The following is a 16,871-nucleotide window of genomic DNA, read 5'->3' as shown; positions in this document are numbered from 1 at the left end:
CATGAAGTTCATGTGACCTTGGGCAAGTTGAGCCCCATTCCTCATCTGCAAAAATACGGAGATGGGCAAAAAGCACTCCTAAGGTTCCTTCCCACTCTGAGTGCTTCTGTAGGATCCCAAGAATTTAAACCATAACCGCACTTCTGTAGAACCCTGGAGCTAGACAGGCCTTGGTTTATGTAACATTAAAACTGTCTTGTGAGGATGTTTTATTAAAGTGACTAGAAGTCTTTAAGGTTAAAAATAAACTCACCACATAACTCCACTCTGCTCTGGGTCAATGCTCAAGTTTATTTCCCAGTCAGATGCACCTTCCTCACCAACAAATGTTTCCATATGGAGAGAATGTGCTTGAATAAGGAAAACTGGTAGCAACCAGTATTGTTAGCCATTACTGCAGTTTTGCAAGTTGTCTCTGGAAAAATTAAAATAGGGTTTATCCTGTCTTAGTGTTGGTCCAAACATCAAGTTCTATAAATTTTATCTCCTCTAAGTATTTCCAGTCTCCATCCTAGCAGCCCCTCCCCAACAGCCCCATGTACCTCCTGTCTGCAGAGAGTTCCTCTCACGTTACCCCTTGACCCACCTGCACCTCACCCTGCACTGCACCCAAATTGTATCCTTCCAATTGCTTAAAACCTTGTCCATGACTTCCCAACCCATTTAAGTTGAAGATCAGGATCTCTCGTGGCCCACAAAACCGTGCAAGGCCTGGCGCAGCCTGCCCTACCAGCATCACTGCACTGGACTCCCCTCACTCTACACCAGCCACAGCGCCCTGCGAGTAAAAGCTGGGGGTGAAGTATGTTATCTCATTTCAGTTGGAGAAATATGTGAAGGACATCTCAGGCAGGACTAGTAGGAAATAGTACCTTTTTAGAAAACTATTACTGGAAAATCAAGAATTAAAAGAAACAGTGGAACCTCTCCCGCCTTATTCCTCTCTTCTGTCTCAATGACTAATCTTCCTTTTCCAAATGCAGACTGCCTCAGAGCCTTGTAACCCTTAAGATGAAATGACAGTGGGCAAAGGGCAGTGCTGAATAAAGCCAACGTAGGAGTTCAAAGACAGTCTACCAGGAAAACTTGTCCTCCTTCTGGAAATCATTATTGCGGACTTCATGGCTGTGGTTCCCAGGTGCTTGTCAACCTCAGATAACGGATGCATCAACTAGCCTCAATTACAAAATCTAAGAATCATAATAAAACTATTTAGCATGTAACAAACAACACTAAATACACCAATTTGGGAGGCAAAGTAAGAATGAAAGATTCACAACATGGTTCTGAGGAGGAACCATCAAAAAAGGGCAATGCAGGCCGGCCCTGTGGCTTGGTGGTTAAGTGCGCGAGCTGCGATGCTGGCAGCCCGGGTTCGGATCCCGGGTGCGCATCGAGGCACCACTTCTCCATCCATCCTGAGGCCGAGTCCCACATACAGCAACTAGAAGGGTGTGCAGCTATGACATACAACTATCTCCCAGGGCTTTGGGGGGAAAAAATAAAATAAATAAAATTTAAAAAAAAAAAAAAAAAAAGGGCAATGCCTTCATGAACTTTGAGAGTTCTTTGGTAGAAGGGACCAGCCATCCATATCCTATCCCCCACCCCCAGGACACGTGTGCTCCTTAGGATTTCCAGTCTCCTGTTCTACCGTTAGAAGTGCTTCACACATAAATGGTTCCGTTTGTACTTTTTTTATTGAGGTGAAATTCACATAACATAAAATTAAACATTTTAGGGGCCGACCCCATGGCTTGGCGGTTGGGTGCGTGTGCTCCGCTGCTGACAGCCCTGGTTCGGATCCCGGCGCACAACGACGCGCAGCTTCTCCGGCCGTGCTGGGGCCGCGTCCCACATGCAACAGCTGGAAGGATGTGCAGCTATGACACGCAACTATCTACTGGGGCTTTGGGGGGAAAAATAAATAAATAAAATTATAAAAAAAAAACATTTTAAAGTGAAAAATTCAGTGGCATTTAGTCCAATTACAATGTTTCGCAACCACCACCTCTCTAGTTCTAACACGTTTTCGTCATCCTTCGTGTATTAAGCCCATTTCCTCACATTTGGACTTCAGTGACAATGAGGAACTACTCTTCACCCTTCAATTAACGGCCAGTAGAGTCTTGACCAGACAGCAATCCAGGTTCCAGGATCAAAGCTTTCCAGCGTTGGTGGTCCTTTCTGATAGGGCCAAACTTGTGAGGAAAGGGGTGGGACTCAAAGTAGAGCTCTGAGGAAGAGCATTTCACTCAGAGCAGGGCTGCCCACACTTGTTCTACCTAATTTCTAGGTCAAGTTAGTTTGAGAAACAGGTTTCTGTACTTCATGACTTCTCAGAACCTTTGATATGCTAAGGTGCACTGTGAATTAGAGAGGGAAGGGGAATGAGGAAGCCCTAGACACTACCCCCAGGACGGGAGTGGCTCTGGGCCTCACGTGTAGAAAGAGCTTTAAAGGTCCTGTTTCTTACCTGGGCATCCTAGGCAGACAGAACTTGGATAGGACCCCAACCCTCTGTCTACTCTTGGAGGAAGAAGTGTACAAAGAATCCCCCTAGAAATGCTTCCCACTTAACACCTCCTCCCATCCTCTCCCATAGCAGGTTTCTAATGAAACTACTGTTTGGCTGGTTTGTAAAGAATATGCCACCCACACAACTGTATCCATGTCATCTCACCAGGAAGATGGCCTGGTTAGGCAGTTCTGAGGAGTAAGCCAAAACCTATGCTGAAAGAGGGCTTGGCTTAAACAAGACCAGCTCTAGATAGTGCCAGTGGAGACCCACCAACCATCCCACTAGAAAGGGCCAAGAACAGGGGTGTTCCTTGTGGAGCCAGGGATCTGTCCACAGGGTTCTGCAATGCCAATCCTGTGTTCCCTTTACTGTGCACGTAACATTCAATGCAGTTAAAGTAACTGATGTGAGGTGGGGAGAGGCATAGAAACGGAAAGACTTGGGCTGGCCCCGTGGCTTAGCAGTTAAGTGCGCGCACTCCGCTGCTGGCGGCCCGGGTTCCGATCCCGGGCGCGCACCGACGCACCGCTTCTCCGGCCATGCTGAGGCCACGTCCCACATACAGCAACTAGAAGGACGTGCAGCTATGACATACAACTATCTAATGGGGCTTTGGGGGAAAAATAAATACATAAATAATTATAAAAAAAAAGAAATGGAAAGACTTGATTCATGCCATATTTCTTGGAGACCTATCCTTCCTCCCTTTCTAACTTTTTTTGGCTCTCTTAAGAAAAGCCAAAATGCATGGTATCCAAGTTGTGATCATAATGACATGAGCTTCACTGCAATCACAGAACAAACAAACACAGGCACCTCATGGCACAGAAAGGTCAAGAACAAGAAGCACAAGTGATGAGGAAGATAAAACTAAGGCATTGTGGAGTGCTGGGTCAGGGTATGACTTCAGAGAACTGGGTCAGGCCAGGGCACTTGGTGACAGCAGCAGGGTGATCCTCATCTCTTTTGTCTTTAGTTATTTATTAATTTATTTATTTTACAATTTCTTTCAAAGGGCTGGAAAAAGAAAACAATGGAGAAATAATACAGTGAAAAGAAACAATTCAAAACTATTTAACTTTACATTAAGAGGTAAACATTTCGGGCCAGCCCCGTGGCTTAGCGGTTAAGTGCGTGCGCTCTGCTGCTGGCGGCCCGGGGTTCGATCCCAGGCGCACACCGACGCACCGCTTCTCCAGCCATGCTGAGGCCGCGTCCCACATACAGCAACTAGAAGGACGTGCAGCTATGACATACAACTATCTACTGGGGCTTTGGGGGAAAAAATAAATAAATAAAATTATTTTAAAAAAAGAGGTAAACATTTTAAAATTGGCTTTTGTTTTTCCACTCCTTGAAATCTAATATGAAGCTTAGGATTTGAGCTAGGGTGAGAGAAAAGAGATGTGGTGGAACAGGATGAGGTAGCATGCAACCCCTCCGTAAAGGAGACAACGTATTTAAAGCACCAGGTACACCTGTGTGCCCCAGAGCCTTTGAATGGACCTGGCGAACCCCACAGTACACCACCAGAAACGGAAAGTTGAAGGTATCGGCAGTCCCCAGTATTTGTCTAAACTGCCTCCTGTTTGCTGTTCTGACCTGCTATTCCTTGTTCTCATCTTAACTGGCCATCAGATCCATTGGGACCTCGAGGACAAGATGTCCCACCCCCCTCCCTCACTCCCAGGCAAAAAGATCCTGCCCTCCAGCACCTTCTCCCATTACGTTTAGAAAGCAGGACCAGCCCTTGGTCCAACATTCCCAGGTGAGGTGGACATCCTTATTTTCACAGTGTTGACTCCTGAAAGACCAATGTGTAAATCAGCCTGGGCCTGCAGACCTAAACCTTAGAATGCATGGAGCAGCTGCAGAATTTCACAAATAATACTTTTTTTTTTTTTTTTGGTGAGGAAGATCAGCCCTGAGCTAACATCCATGCCAATCCTCCTCTTTTTGCTGAGGAAGACTTGCCCTGGGCTAACACCATGCCCATCTTCCTCCACTTTATACGGGACACCACCATAGCATGGCCTGACAAGCGGTGCATTGGTACGCACCTGCGCCGGGTGGGGCCGCCAGCAGCGGAGCGCCTGCACTTAACCGCTATGCCATGGGGCTGGCCCCTCACAAATAATACTTTTGATGCCCTGATTGCTGAGACGCCCCAAAGAAAGGCTGGACTCATTCAACATGGGAAGTTTCCCTAAGAGGCCAGCCATGACGGTGATGTCCCATTTACACTACAGATAAGGCCACTGAGAGAAGGAGGCAAGAGCTTTGTGCAGGGGGCCACAGGGCAGAGCAGGTCCAGAATTTCAGTAACCCTGACTTCTAACCTGAGGACTTGCCTAGGAACCATGGCAGTACATGATAGAAAGGACGTAGCGGTTGGGATCAAACAATCCTGGTTTGAGTCCCACCTCTGCCACTTTCTGCCTTGTTACTTAATCTTGCTGAACCTGTTTTCCTCATCCAAAAAACTGGAATAATAATACAAGCTCACAGCGTTGTTGTGCTAATTACATGAGATAATATATGTGAAACGTGCTTTGCGGCAACTGGTTCTCAAACTCTTGGTCACAAAGCACACACACTGTAAAAAAATATCTTTTTTACATGATAAGCCAGTATATACACATATAAATATATACAATTGAAAAAAAGGTTTCACAAAAACAATGCTTACCTTACTATTCAACAGTCACTGGTATTTTCTATACTATTCTGTTTCATTTTTTTACAGGCTGGTTCAATTCACTACATTGTTTTCACGAGCCCTAATGGGTAGCTACATAGTTTAAAAAAACACTGTTGGAAACCATACAACTGTCAGTCATTACGATTATTATGATTCTCAGGGACAGTCTGATGGCTGGGAATCTTCATTCCCAGGGTAACAAAGGAAGAGGTCGAGGTTATTAGGTCAAGCCCTAGAGGCCCTGTTGCCAAGGGAACAGCTCGGTCCCATCAGGGTTGGTCTAGCCCTCGCTCCAGCCCTCCGCAGAAAAGGAGTGGCCCGCGCCCCTGTCACTCATGTCAGTAGCCGGCACGCCCGCCCACGCCCAGAGGGCTCGGAAGACCCGCCTCCTCTCGGGTTAAGCGAGGAAGGCCGGGATTGGGGGCTCGGGCGTTGACGTAACTTTCCGCTTTGAGTGGCCTTCCGCTCGGCGGCTGTGGGGAGGGGCTCGGGGGACATTTAGCGGAGCTCCCGGTCCCTAAGCCCTTGGAAGTGCAATGAAGTCGGTGAGCTACGTGCAGCGCGTGGCCCTGGAATTCAGCGGGAGCCTCTTCCCACACGCCATCTGCCTCGGAGACGTGGATAATGACACGGTCAGTGCATGCGCACCACGAGAGACGCAGCAGTCCGCGCGGGCCCGGGGCGGGGCCGGGAAGTGAGGCGGCCGCCCGGGGCTTGCGGCGTGGACGCCGCGCATGCGCGGCGGCTGGCGTGGTGGTGGTGGGGAGCATTCGGGGAGAACTTGATAACAGCTGAAGTCTCTGGACGTTGTGCCTGCGTTGGTCAGGTGCCTTGGTCTGGTATTCTTCTAGGCTGATGGATAAGTGGTCCTGTAACCAATTCAGTGACTTCTCGCAGTCGGAGCCTAGTCAACTCGGGTGGCCACATTTCCTGGTTCACTCTATCGTTATGCTTCCTCCAGGGCCATCACCTCTCAAAGCACTTGACGTTTTAGAGCCTCAGAATAGGCTTCAGACGCACCTCTGCTGCTCTCACGCTCGGCCCCTTGCGCGGGCACGCGTTGCTCTGCTTCTCTGCCTTGCCTCCCGACTGTGGGCTCTGAGCTCCTCCGGCCGGGGCAACAGATGCCCCCACCACCCCAATCCTAACGAAGTCGTGTTTCCGTAGTGCCTGCTCCGAAGTGCGCGCGGGTGTGTGCCCATTTTAAAGCGCTACACCTTGGTTGACTTAGGAAAGCAGTTTCCATCTGCCTTTTCTTCCCTCAGCGGTCGTTGCCTTCCTCGTCGTTTAAATGAATGAATACAGGTAGAGCAGGTAGAGCCCTGCCCGGCGCACTGTTAGCGCTCAGTGAGTGCTGGTGGCGTCGTTGTTAGTATTTGATTCTATTTTTCTGCAAATATTTATTGAACTGCCCATTCTGTGCCAAGGACTCTGCCACTTTCTGGAAATTCAAAAATGAACAAGACAGCCCCAGCCCTCAGGTAGCTCCCATAATCAGGTGGGGTGATGGTTACCAGAATGACAAAATGGAATGAGGTGCATTGATTAAAATATGTAAAGGGTCCTGGGGTGGAGCATCAAAGGGAATGAGGGCTGTTGATGGTCTGAGGCCCTCTTTTCTTCCAGACTTTTTTTCATTCATTATCTCTATTTCATATTGTTAATACAAAGCACCTTATTCCCCTCCTTTCATATCCTCTGCCCCACCTCCCTGACTGTTCTGTGCTCTCTTTTCCCTGGAAAAAACCAAGGCTAAAACATCCTTCTCTTCCCCAACTCCTGCCCCTCAGCCTCCTTTGTGCTGTGGTGGAGAAGGTATTTTATGAGGCCTCTTTTGCTCAACCCCCTACTCTCTCTAGGGAGAAAAAAGTTATTCTCATAAATTTGTGTTACGTTTTCTGGGCTTTCACATTTCTTCATATGCCAAGCAGTACAATTTTATGAGATAATCAAGGGAGGCATTTTTAAATAGTAAATTAACAAAATGACTTTATTTATTTATTTATTTTCAAGGAAGATCAGCCCTGAGCTAACATCCATGCCAATCCTTCTCTTTTTTTTTTTTGCTGAGGAAGACCGGCTCTGAGCTAAGATCTATTGCCAGTCCTCCTCCTTTTTTCCCCCAAAGCCCCAGCAGATAGTTGTATGTCATAGTTGCACATCCTTCTAGTTGCTGTATGTGGGACGCGGCCTCAGTATGGCGGGAAAAGCGGTGCGTCGGTCTGCACCTGGGATCTGAACCCAGGCCGCCAGTAGCGGAGCGCTCGCACTTAACCGCTAAGCCACGGGGCCGGCCCACAAAATGACTTTAGATATGCATTATTTTCCATTTTATCTGATTATCTTTGTTTAAAAGAAACATATGTGCCTTTTTTCATAGCTTCATAACCCCAGGTCTTTTGGAAATTGTACTTTTCTAAGTGAATTGCGCTATTACACACTCAGTTCTACAATATTAGGTACATTATACTACCTTTTTTTTTTTAACCTGAGTTGTAAGCTCCATTTCTGTAAGCTCCATAATGATAGGAATTTTTTATCTATTTTTTCACTGCTGTATTCCCAACACTTATAATAGTGCTTGGCACATGGTAGGCACACAATAAATGTTTATTGAATAAATGAGGATTATTATGAAAAGCAAATGTGATGATATGTCTCAAAGCAATTTGAAGGGCTTTGTCTGTTATTGATAAATATAACTGAGAGAAGAGCAGGCAGTTGAGATAGCTGGCTGGTGATCAGGTGTGGTGCACTCAGCCTGCATGTGCGTGGACAGAAATTTTGTTATTCATTTCCCAGGCCGGCATTTGGCGATTTGAGGCAGGAAAAGATTTATTTCTTCCTATTAAACCATTAGCCTAAAGTTCTTTGAAACTATTTGATTTCCTGCTAAGTCAGAGGGAGAAGCCAGCAATAGAATCCACACCCTCTAGGGCTGCCCAGCGAAGCCTGGCTAAACCAGGGGAGAGGAAGTCTCTAGAAGGCTGAAGCGGATCACAGAAAGATCTCGCCTCCCTTCTGCTTCAGCATTTCTGACCAATAGTGTACTCTCCAGCTGGACTTCTTTAGTGTCACTGAGTAGCCTCCAGAGGCCAGACCCAGGATCAACCACAGAGAAGCAGACCTGCTGGGAAGCATTATAACTGCTGGAGAGCAGATGGGCTACCCTGGAACTGGCCTCCTCCAGGACGCCTGCCATTGCCGTACTCTCTGCTTGGCTGAGTCACGTCTACTTGCTCACTGCACTCGCCGCACTGTTTATGATTTTATTCCTGTGTCTGTGCCGCTGTCAAACCGTGAGGTCCTGAGGCCAGCCCCGCGGCTTAGTGGTTAAGTGTGCGCACTCCGCTGCCGGCGGCCCGGGTTTGGATCCCAGGTGCGCACCGACGCACCACTCCTCCGGCCATGCTGAGGCCACGTCCCACATACAGCAACTAGAAGGATGTGCAGCTATGACAGACAACTATCTACTGGGGCTTTGGGGGAAAAATAAAAAAAAATAAAAAAAAAAAAAGAATGGATTGTATGAAAGATGCTAAGATCCCTAGCCTTGGAGGCGTTTAACTAGACGCTGAAAACGACCTGGTTTTAGTGCGCACTATATGCCAGTCACTGTTCTAAATGCTCTCCTCTGTTAGCTCAGTTCTCGCAGCAACCTTATGAGGTAGATACTCTTATGATCCTCGTTTTATAGATGAAAAAATTTAGGCACAGAGAGCTGGATTCAAATCCAGGCACCTGCACTCTGAACCTCTATGCTATGCTGCCTCTCCCACGTGTGTCTGCAGAAGTCCTCCTGGGCAGCCGTAATTGAAATACCAGGTATGGAGGGTTTAACGTAAATAAGCTTGTATGATCTAATAGTCCCACCAGAAACTCCCATAACTATTAAAAAATAATAAATCTAAGATTCACATCAAGTAAATCATTTTAATAAGTCCCAGTTCATTTCTAACTTTTCCTTACTGTTGATCTATTACGTCTTTGTTGCCTTTAGTATTAAATCTCTTGAGAATCTAATATTCACTCTATTTTGAGACCAGGAAGGGGGTGTTGGATGTCCCCTTAGGGGAAATCATGAAGCTATTTGTGGAAATGGGGTTTGGAGCCACCGCGTTGTCATCATTAGCCCCTGGAAAGGGTAGCCAGCCTTTGGGGATCCCCGGGGAAATGGAGTACCCAGATATAAATAGTGGAGAAAAGGCTCCATGCAGGGAGCCTCCCCTCCTGAGAGCTTAGCCACCAGTTGAGGGCACCAGAGGCCCAGAGCATGGATGCTGTCCCCTCCGGCACCTCCATCCCCTCCATCCCCTGTATGTTCATTCATACACACCAAGATCAAAAGGTCTTGCTAGCGGAAGGGGGGTCCCCAGAGCTGACATTGGCTTTTTTTTTTTTTTTTGGAGGAAGATTGGCCCTGAGCTAACATCTGTTGCCAATCTTCCTCCTTTTTTCCTCCCCAAAGCACCAGTAGATAGTTGTATGTCATACTTGTACATCCTTCTAGTTGCTTTATGTGGGACACTGCCTCAGCATGGCTTGACGAGCGGTGCGTAGGTCTGCGGCCAGGATCTGAACCGGCGAACCCCGGGCAGCCGAAGCGGAACACGCGAACTTAACCACCACGCCAGCGGGCCAGCCCCTGACATTGCCTTTTTATTTAGTCCCTGATTAAGTACAAGGTCTGAAGTTAAATTCTCCAAAAGTTAAATATTTGGGGTTGTTTTCAAAACGTGTCCCATTTGTAATGGACAAATTAGAAGAGCCAAAGTGAGGTATGTGGGGCATTGAGCTGTTCAGATGTCAGACTCTTTGGGATGAATCATAGATTGCCCCATTCTTCTAACCTCCCCTGACCCCAGTACACACACACACACACACACACACACACACCACACACACCCCTAAACAGAAATAAAGAAACCCTGGGAAACCATGGCTGTGTTGGTTGCAAAAGATTTTTAATAAAGTTGATGAAGATACAAGTCGAGGTCTTGTGATTTGCCCAGGATTGGCCCAGCAGAGAGGAGCTTGCATAGCTTCAGCAGGATCCCATCCTAAAACTCCCTTCTCTCTCCGTTTGAAGTTAAATGAACTGGTGGTGGGAGACACAAGTGGAAAGCTGTCTGTGTATAAGAATGATGACAGCCGGCCATGGCTCACCTGTTCCTGCCAGGGAATGGTCAGTATGCAACTCCCTGGGGCTCCAGTGGGGAAGGAGGGACCCTTGTGTCCAGGGACTGGCAAGAGTGAGTCCCACACAGGAGCTCACCAGTGTGTCCTGACTCACCAGCTACTCTACTCAGCCCAGCCACTGGTCCTCGGTGCATTTGATTCAGACGGGGAAGCCCCCAGGCAGTGCTCCCCCATCTGTTACACACACACACACACACACACACACACACACACACACACACTCACAAAGCGGGGTTGTTTTTTATTTTATGTTGGGGAGTGACTCCCTTAGTACTTTTTATGGAAACTGCCTAGTTGGTCTGATCTTATAAAGTATAGTAGAAAATAGGGGCAATAATTTGAATAAATCTAGAAATATGCTGGTCTGGCTATATTAGATATAGAGTTTTTGTTTGTTTTTTTCGGCCCAGATTGTCTTAACTACTTCAGGTCTTGATGTTGCTGTCTGGGTAAACGGAACCTGTAGCATAATAACTCAATTACTGCAGACTATCAATGTAGGTCACGTGGCACAAGTTTTCAGTGAATGATGGTAATTAGAAAACCCGCTCCCTCACAGAGATTAGGGAGCACTGGGTTCCCTCACTGTCTCCCTGAGCCTCTTTCTTCTTTTGCAGCTGACCTGCGTTGGGGTTGGAGATGTATGTAATAAAGGAAAGGTAAGGACTCTTGGGACTTGGGTATAACTCCAACGCCTTACGTTGATCCCTGTCTCAAGGTGGAAATCAGTTGAGAGTTAAAGGCTGCAACCTTGACCTCTGTGCTCTGGCAGTCAGGCTTGTGCCCACACTTCTCTCCCCAGTCCCTCTCTCCTGTGCCTCTGTTTCTCCCAGAACCTCGTGGTGGCAGTCAGTGCTGAAGGCTGGTTTCACTTGTGTGACCTGACGCCTGCCAAGGCCCTGGATGCTTCTGGGCACCACGAAACACTAATGGGAGAGGAGCAGCGTCCTGTCTTCAAGCAGCACATCCCTGCCAACACCAAGGTCATGCTGATCAGCGACATCGGTGGGCATGGCTGTCTTTGCGGGCAGCCGAGGGAATAGGAGTCAATGAGTAATGGAGCAGATCCCAAGGGACTGGCTGAAGGGCAGGGCGGGGGGAGTCAGGATTCATCTGTGCGTTTGTTATGCACCTACTGTCGAGTTACTGACCTCCTACAATAATTCTAGGCACTGAGATCATGATAATGAATAACGCAGACGAAAATCGCTGCCCTCTTGGCCCTTTACTAGAAAAGGACAGAAAATAAAGAATATAAATATTGTAAGAAAATTAAATAGTATATTAGAAGATAGTAAGTGCCATGGGGAAAATAAATCACGGAAAGGAGCTAGAGAATGTTGAGGTAGAGGGAGCAGGTCTAATTTTATTTATTTATTTATTTTTTCACCCAAAGCCCCAGTAGATAGTTGTATGTCATAGCTGCACATCCTTCTAGTTGCTATATGTGGTACACGGCCTCAGGATGGCCAGAGAAGCGGTGCGAGGGCGCGCGCCCAGGATCCAAACCCGGGCCGCCAGCAGCGGAGTGCGCGCACTTAACCGCTAAGCCACAGGGCCAGCCGAGGGAGCAGTTCTAAATGGAGTTCTCAGGAAAGTCCTTGCTGAGAAGGTGACATTTGATCAACAGTTGAAGATGGCGAGGGAGTAAGCCGTGCAGATACGGGGCTGATATTTGGGCCAGAAGCTGTCTTGAAGGTGGTGGTTGGTATGTGGAATGAATCAGGTCCCTCAAGTTGTGCGTCTGAGAGAAGAAGTAGGAGGGAAGAAGTGATGAGACCTGCAGAGCAGATGAGTGGGTGCAGTGTTCTAAGTACAAGGAAGGCAGGGGTGCAGGTCCCAGGCTCAGAGTGTGTGAGGTGGCTCGCACATCAGATTGGGCCTGAAGTCACACTGGGTAAAGGTGCCAGCGGTGGTGATATTAGCAGAGGAGTGGGGAGGGGATGCTTGTAGGATTCAAGCTGATGAGTTCAGATTCGGCTCCAAACTCGTCTTATGATCTGAATCCACAGATGGAGATGGATGTTGCGAGCTGCTGGTAGGTTACACAGACCGTGTGGTGCGGGCTTTCCGCTGGGAAGATCTGGGCGAGGGCACAGAGCATCTGACAGGGCAGCTGGTGTCCCTCAAGAAGTGGATGCTGGAGGGTCAGGTGAGAGGCTGCATGTGGGGACCCTGGAGCCCAGGGAGCCGGGAGGAAGGCCTCCTGGAGGGGGTTCTGGGAGAACAGTCGTGGGCCAGGGTACAGGGTAGGAAGGAGGGAAAATCATCTTATTGAGAGAGATCTAAAGAAGGTAATTTCAGATTAGGGGAGATTGCTGATAATAGGCAGAGGAAGGAACACCGGGCTAAGGATCGGGAGTGTGAAGGTGGGTGTGACGTGTCTGTATCAGGGCTGGACCCAGTTGAGGCATGCATGGTGGAAAGCAGGCCGGTGTGGAGAGGATGGCCCCAGGCAGGAGCCTTGTGAACTCCAGAATTCTCCCTCCGCTGCTACCCTCGAAGTCCGAGGGACTGTTTCTCGGGCCCCTGCCCCGCCTCTCTCCCCTGTTGTCTGCAGGGCCCCACTTCCTTCTCTCTCCAGCCCCCTAAGCCCCTGTTCCCTGGTGTAGGTGGACAGTCTCTCGGTGACTCCAGGGCCCCAGGGTGTTCCTGAACTGATGGTGTCTCAGCCAGGCTGTGCTTATGCAGTTCTACTGTGTACCTGGAACAAGGACACTGGGCACCCCCCTACCTCTGACGGGGCCCCGGAGGGCAGTAGGTAAGGGATACAGGCCTGCGGATGGTATGGGGTGCGTGAAAGTGAGCTGGGCTCCTGGGTGCACATGGCATGGAAGGGTCAGAAGTTGGCAGAGCTGCTTTAGCTAGGTCCGGCACAAATGCCTTTGCCCCATTAAGGAAGATTATTTTGGGCCCCGGGGAATCCTGGCTTTAACCTTGTGGCACCTGGAAGAGGTTCTAAGACTCGAACCAGGCAGCCCCATCCCTCTCTTTCCTGCTTGCCGCATGGGCCAGATGGAGTCAGTGATAGGTTTCCAAGCTGATTCACATCCTGAAAACTCTTACAGAGATGGGGCCACAAAGGTCCCAAAGAACTGAGCCCATTTGGTCTCCCACTTAGCCTCCCACCCTCCTGCCCACAGGGAGACCCCGGCTGCCCGTGATGTTGTGCTGCACCAGACGTCCGGTCGCATCCATAACAAGAATGTCTCCACTCACCTCATTGGCAACATCAAACGAGGTGAAGGTGGGGTGGGGGCGAGGGAGGAGCTAAGGGCAAATGTCGGTTCTGGGAGAGAGGAGACGCAGGGCTGTACCTCGTTTCTAGTCCCGTCCCTTCCTGCCTGTCCTTGGCCGCGCCTCACCCCATATGCTCTGATCTCACCTCATGCTTCACATTCTCTCCTGGGCCTTTCACCCCTACCACAGGCCACAACCCTGAGAGTGGTGGCTCTGGCCTCTTTGCCCTCTGCACCCTGGATGGTGAGTTCCCCGGGTCGGCTACGGGCCAGTGCCGGGGTGGGAGGTTGTATGCCTGTGGGGTCTGCTCAGAGCTCCTGTTCCACCCACCCCTGGCCTGCCCGCTGCTGCAGGGACGCTGAAGCTTATGGAGGAAGCAGACAAGCTGTTGTGGTCAGTACAGGTGGATCACCAGCTTTTTGCCCTAGAGAAATTGGATATCACGGTGAGTGGAAAGCCCGGTGGAGAGGAACATTCTTACCTTCTTCACATGGAGAGATGAGGTTTAAATCAGGCCATTCTCACTTCATAATTAACTCTGAACCTTTGTCTTAAGTCTCGCTTTAGACAGGTCTAAGTCAATCCTTGTCTCTGCCTTTTTCAGGGGAATGGGCATGAGGAGGTAGTTGCCTGTGCCTGGGATGGACAGACGTATATCATTGATCACAACCGCACTGTTGTCCGCTTCCAGGTGGATGAGAATATCCGAGCCTTCTGTGCAGGTGGGACCCCGCCCCATGGCCCCTCTCCAACCACACTTGTCTGCCTCTCGTTTCCACTCTCAATGCATTCCCTACTGTACATCTTCATAAACAAATGTATTCTTTGGCTCTTTTGTTAGAGGATAGCACTGAACTGCCATCTTTACAGTTTTAAATAAGAGAAAATGAAAGATAGTGAAGTCTCCATCTCTGACTGTTTTAAAGAATGGGATGAGTTCTTATCGTCTATCTGTCTCGGATGTCTGAAGACATCAGAAATTTCTTTCCCATCTGACTATGTCACAACTGTGTGGAGAACATTCTCCCAGGGCATCCTTATTAGTTCTAAATTGGGGACCTTGAAAACCACCACAAACTCTTTTGGGTGATGTGGGGATATCTTTGGTTACTGAAATGATAGAAGTTGAGCAGTGCTTTGGCATACAGACTCCGGTGACCTGAAAGGTTGATATGCATTTGAAGAGGGATTGCTGCCTACGAGAAGCCTTAGTTTCTGATCACGTTTTGCTGATCTGTCCCTCAGACTAACAAGACTCTCCCTCATTACTTCAGGGCTGTCCCTAAGATGGGAAGATCAACAAATAGCACCTTTTTGGATGCTATTCTAACTAGCAGAATGTGTGGAATAGGCCAGATATTTTACTGTTTTACCTATTTTACTGAGTTCCCAACAGAGAAGAAATAGAAAGAGGGCCTTTAGTTTTCTGCTGACGTCTGTGGGAGGGTCAGAACTGCTGACTCTGATGCTCACTCTTGTTCTCCGCCCTGCCACCACTGGGACTGAAACTTCTTGCCCTTTGTCTCACCACCCACACCTCCCAGGCCTGTATGCCTGCAAAGAGGGCCGCAACAGCCCCTGCCTGGTGTATGTCACGTTCAACCAGAAGATCTATGTGTACTGGGAGGTGCAGCTGGAACGGATGGAGTCTACCAATCTGCTGAAACTGCTGGAGGCTGAGCCAGAGTACCGGAGCCTGCTGCAGGAGCTGGGTGTGGGTGAGTCCCAGGAAAGCCATGGGGCTGGAGAATCCCAGTGGCCCAGCTGCCCAGGAGATCCACAGCCTCTTACCAGCCCTTTCTTGCCCTCAGATCCTGACGACCTCCCAGCCACCCGTGCCCTGCTTCACCAAACCCTCTACCATCCAGACCAGCCACCACAGTCTGCTCCCCCTGCCCTCCAGGATCCCACCTAGCTGGACTTGCCCTCTTAGCTGAAGACGGGTCCTTCTGAACCTCCCCACCCCCCAAGGTATCCGTGGCATTGGCAGGATAGGGAATACACATTACAGACGAGCATGGAAGGATGGTGGCAACCCTAGGGTGACTGTGAACTCTAGACCTTATGGTCTTTTTGGTGAGAGAAGAGACAAGTTGACTCTGTGCCCGTTTTCTTGTGTACCGCACCCATCACAGCAGCAGGGTCGTAGGACCCCGACCTTATTCCGCATCGTCTGGGACTGCCCCCGCCCTAGACCTCCCCTCTCTTGTTCTGTGGAAAACAGACTTGTTTGTGAGGAGGGAGTACAAATCTTTTGCACGGCCCCAACACTTGTAAGGAAAGCAGGCTCTGGAGCCAGTGGAGTAATGAGGTAAGGCTCCACCCCCCGCAAGCTCTGTCTTCCATGGCACAGCTCCGAGTCGTTGACATTAGTAACTGTTACGGGAATGACAGACTATTTGTTTTGTTTTTGAAGGATCTTTCAGGACGTGTTAGTCTGGTCTTACTGTGTTCCCAGCAACCCTGAGATAATTTTTCTCTGTTTAACAAAAGAATCTGGGCTAGCACTTTCACATTTTGCCATGTTCTTGCAGTATCGTACAGCTTCATAGGCTTCGCCCCCATTTCCCCTAAAAACACCTTATTGTCTATAAGACAGTAGACATTTAAAATCTGATGCAGGTTTATGATCCAGACCACAATCAGAATTATATCTTGGGCCATTTATTTCTGTTCTGCTCTTGATTGTGTGTGCTATAAATCAGTGTTTTCAAATTGTAGGCTGCAATCTTTTGGTGGATCGTGGTCAGTATTTGTAGAATAAATGAAGTAGAATAGCATAGAATAGAATGGAAAATACCAGAGTATATTGCTCACAGTATAGGGAAGTACTGTTTTGTTATAATTGTATGTGTATGTGCATATGTGTATTCTGAGTGCAGTGTAAAATATATTTCTTGCTATGAGTTGTGTTCAAAGGAGTTTGAAAGCCATTGCTCTCAATTGACCCCAGCCGGATGGATCAGCCCGGGAAAGGTCCACGTTCACATTTCCTTTCTGTTAGGGATTAAGGGCAGAGTTATCATTCAGTCTCTGATGGGCATGGAGGAAGACCCGAGGAGGACGTCAGCATAGAGAGACAGGTATTTATTCAAGTGGAGAAGCAGCTGAGCTGAGGGCCTGCTGTCGGGCTGGGGTCTGCAAGTACAGAAGCGGCAGGAGGTGGAGGGAAGGCCCAGGGGACCTAGGAAAGCAGAGGTCATGGAGCGG

At 48.8% G+C, this 16,871-nt stretch overlaps 1 protein-coding gene across 6 annotated transcripts; it reads left to right on the top strand.

Moving 5' to 3' along the window:
- The first annotated feature begins 5,657 nt into the window (after positions 1-5,657).
- Positions 5,658-16,567, top strand: ITFG2 (integrin alpha FG-GAP repeat containing 2). 6 transcript variants are annotated; one of them, XM_058559059.1, is made up of 13 exons: positions 5,659-5,854; positions 10,312-10,407; positions 11,039-11,080; positions 11,255-11,426; positions 12,434-12,573; positions 12,731-12,790; positions 13,034-13,182; positions 13,565-13,662; positions 13,851-13,904; positions 14,015-14,106; positions 14,266-14,383; positions 15,206-15,379; positions 15,473-16,567. In XM_058559059.1, exons 1-13 carry the CDS (start codon positions 5,759-5,761, stop codon positions 15,574-15,576), a joined length of 1,395 nt encoding a protein of 464 aa, XP_058415042.1. In that variant the 5' UTR covers positions 5,659-5,758; the 3' UTR covers positions 15,577-16,567. The 6 variants fall into 6 exon arrangements, with proteins under 6 accessions (XP_058415044.1, XP_058415042.1, XP_058415043.1 ...); XM_058559061.1 differs by lacking the exon at positions 10,312-10,407 and having other exon boundaries at positions 5,658-5,854; XM_058559060.1 differs by lacking the exon at positions 12,731-12,790 and having other exon boundaries at positions 5,661-5,854.
- The last annotated feature ends 304 nt before the right edge of the window (positions 16,568-16,871 follow it).

Source organism: Diceros bicornis, chromosome 17 (genome assembly GCF_020826845.1).
Source record: "Diceros bicornis minor isolate mBicDic1 chromosome 17, mDicBic1.mat.cur, whole genome shotgun sequence".
Taxonomy (NCBI): domain Eukaryota; kingdom Metazoa; phylum Chordata; class Mammalia; order Perissodactyla; family Rhinocerotidae; genus Diceros; species Diceros bicornis.
The sequence above is the reverse complement of the archived record's forward strand: the minus strand, read 5'-3'. Positions and strand labels throughout refer to the sequence as shown.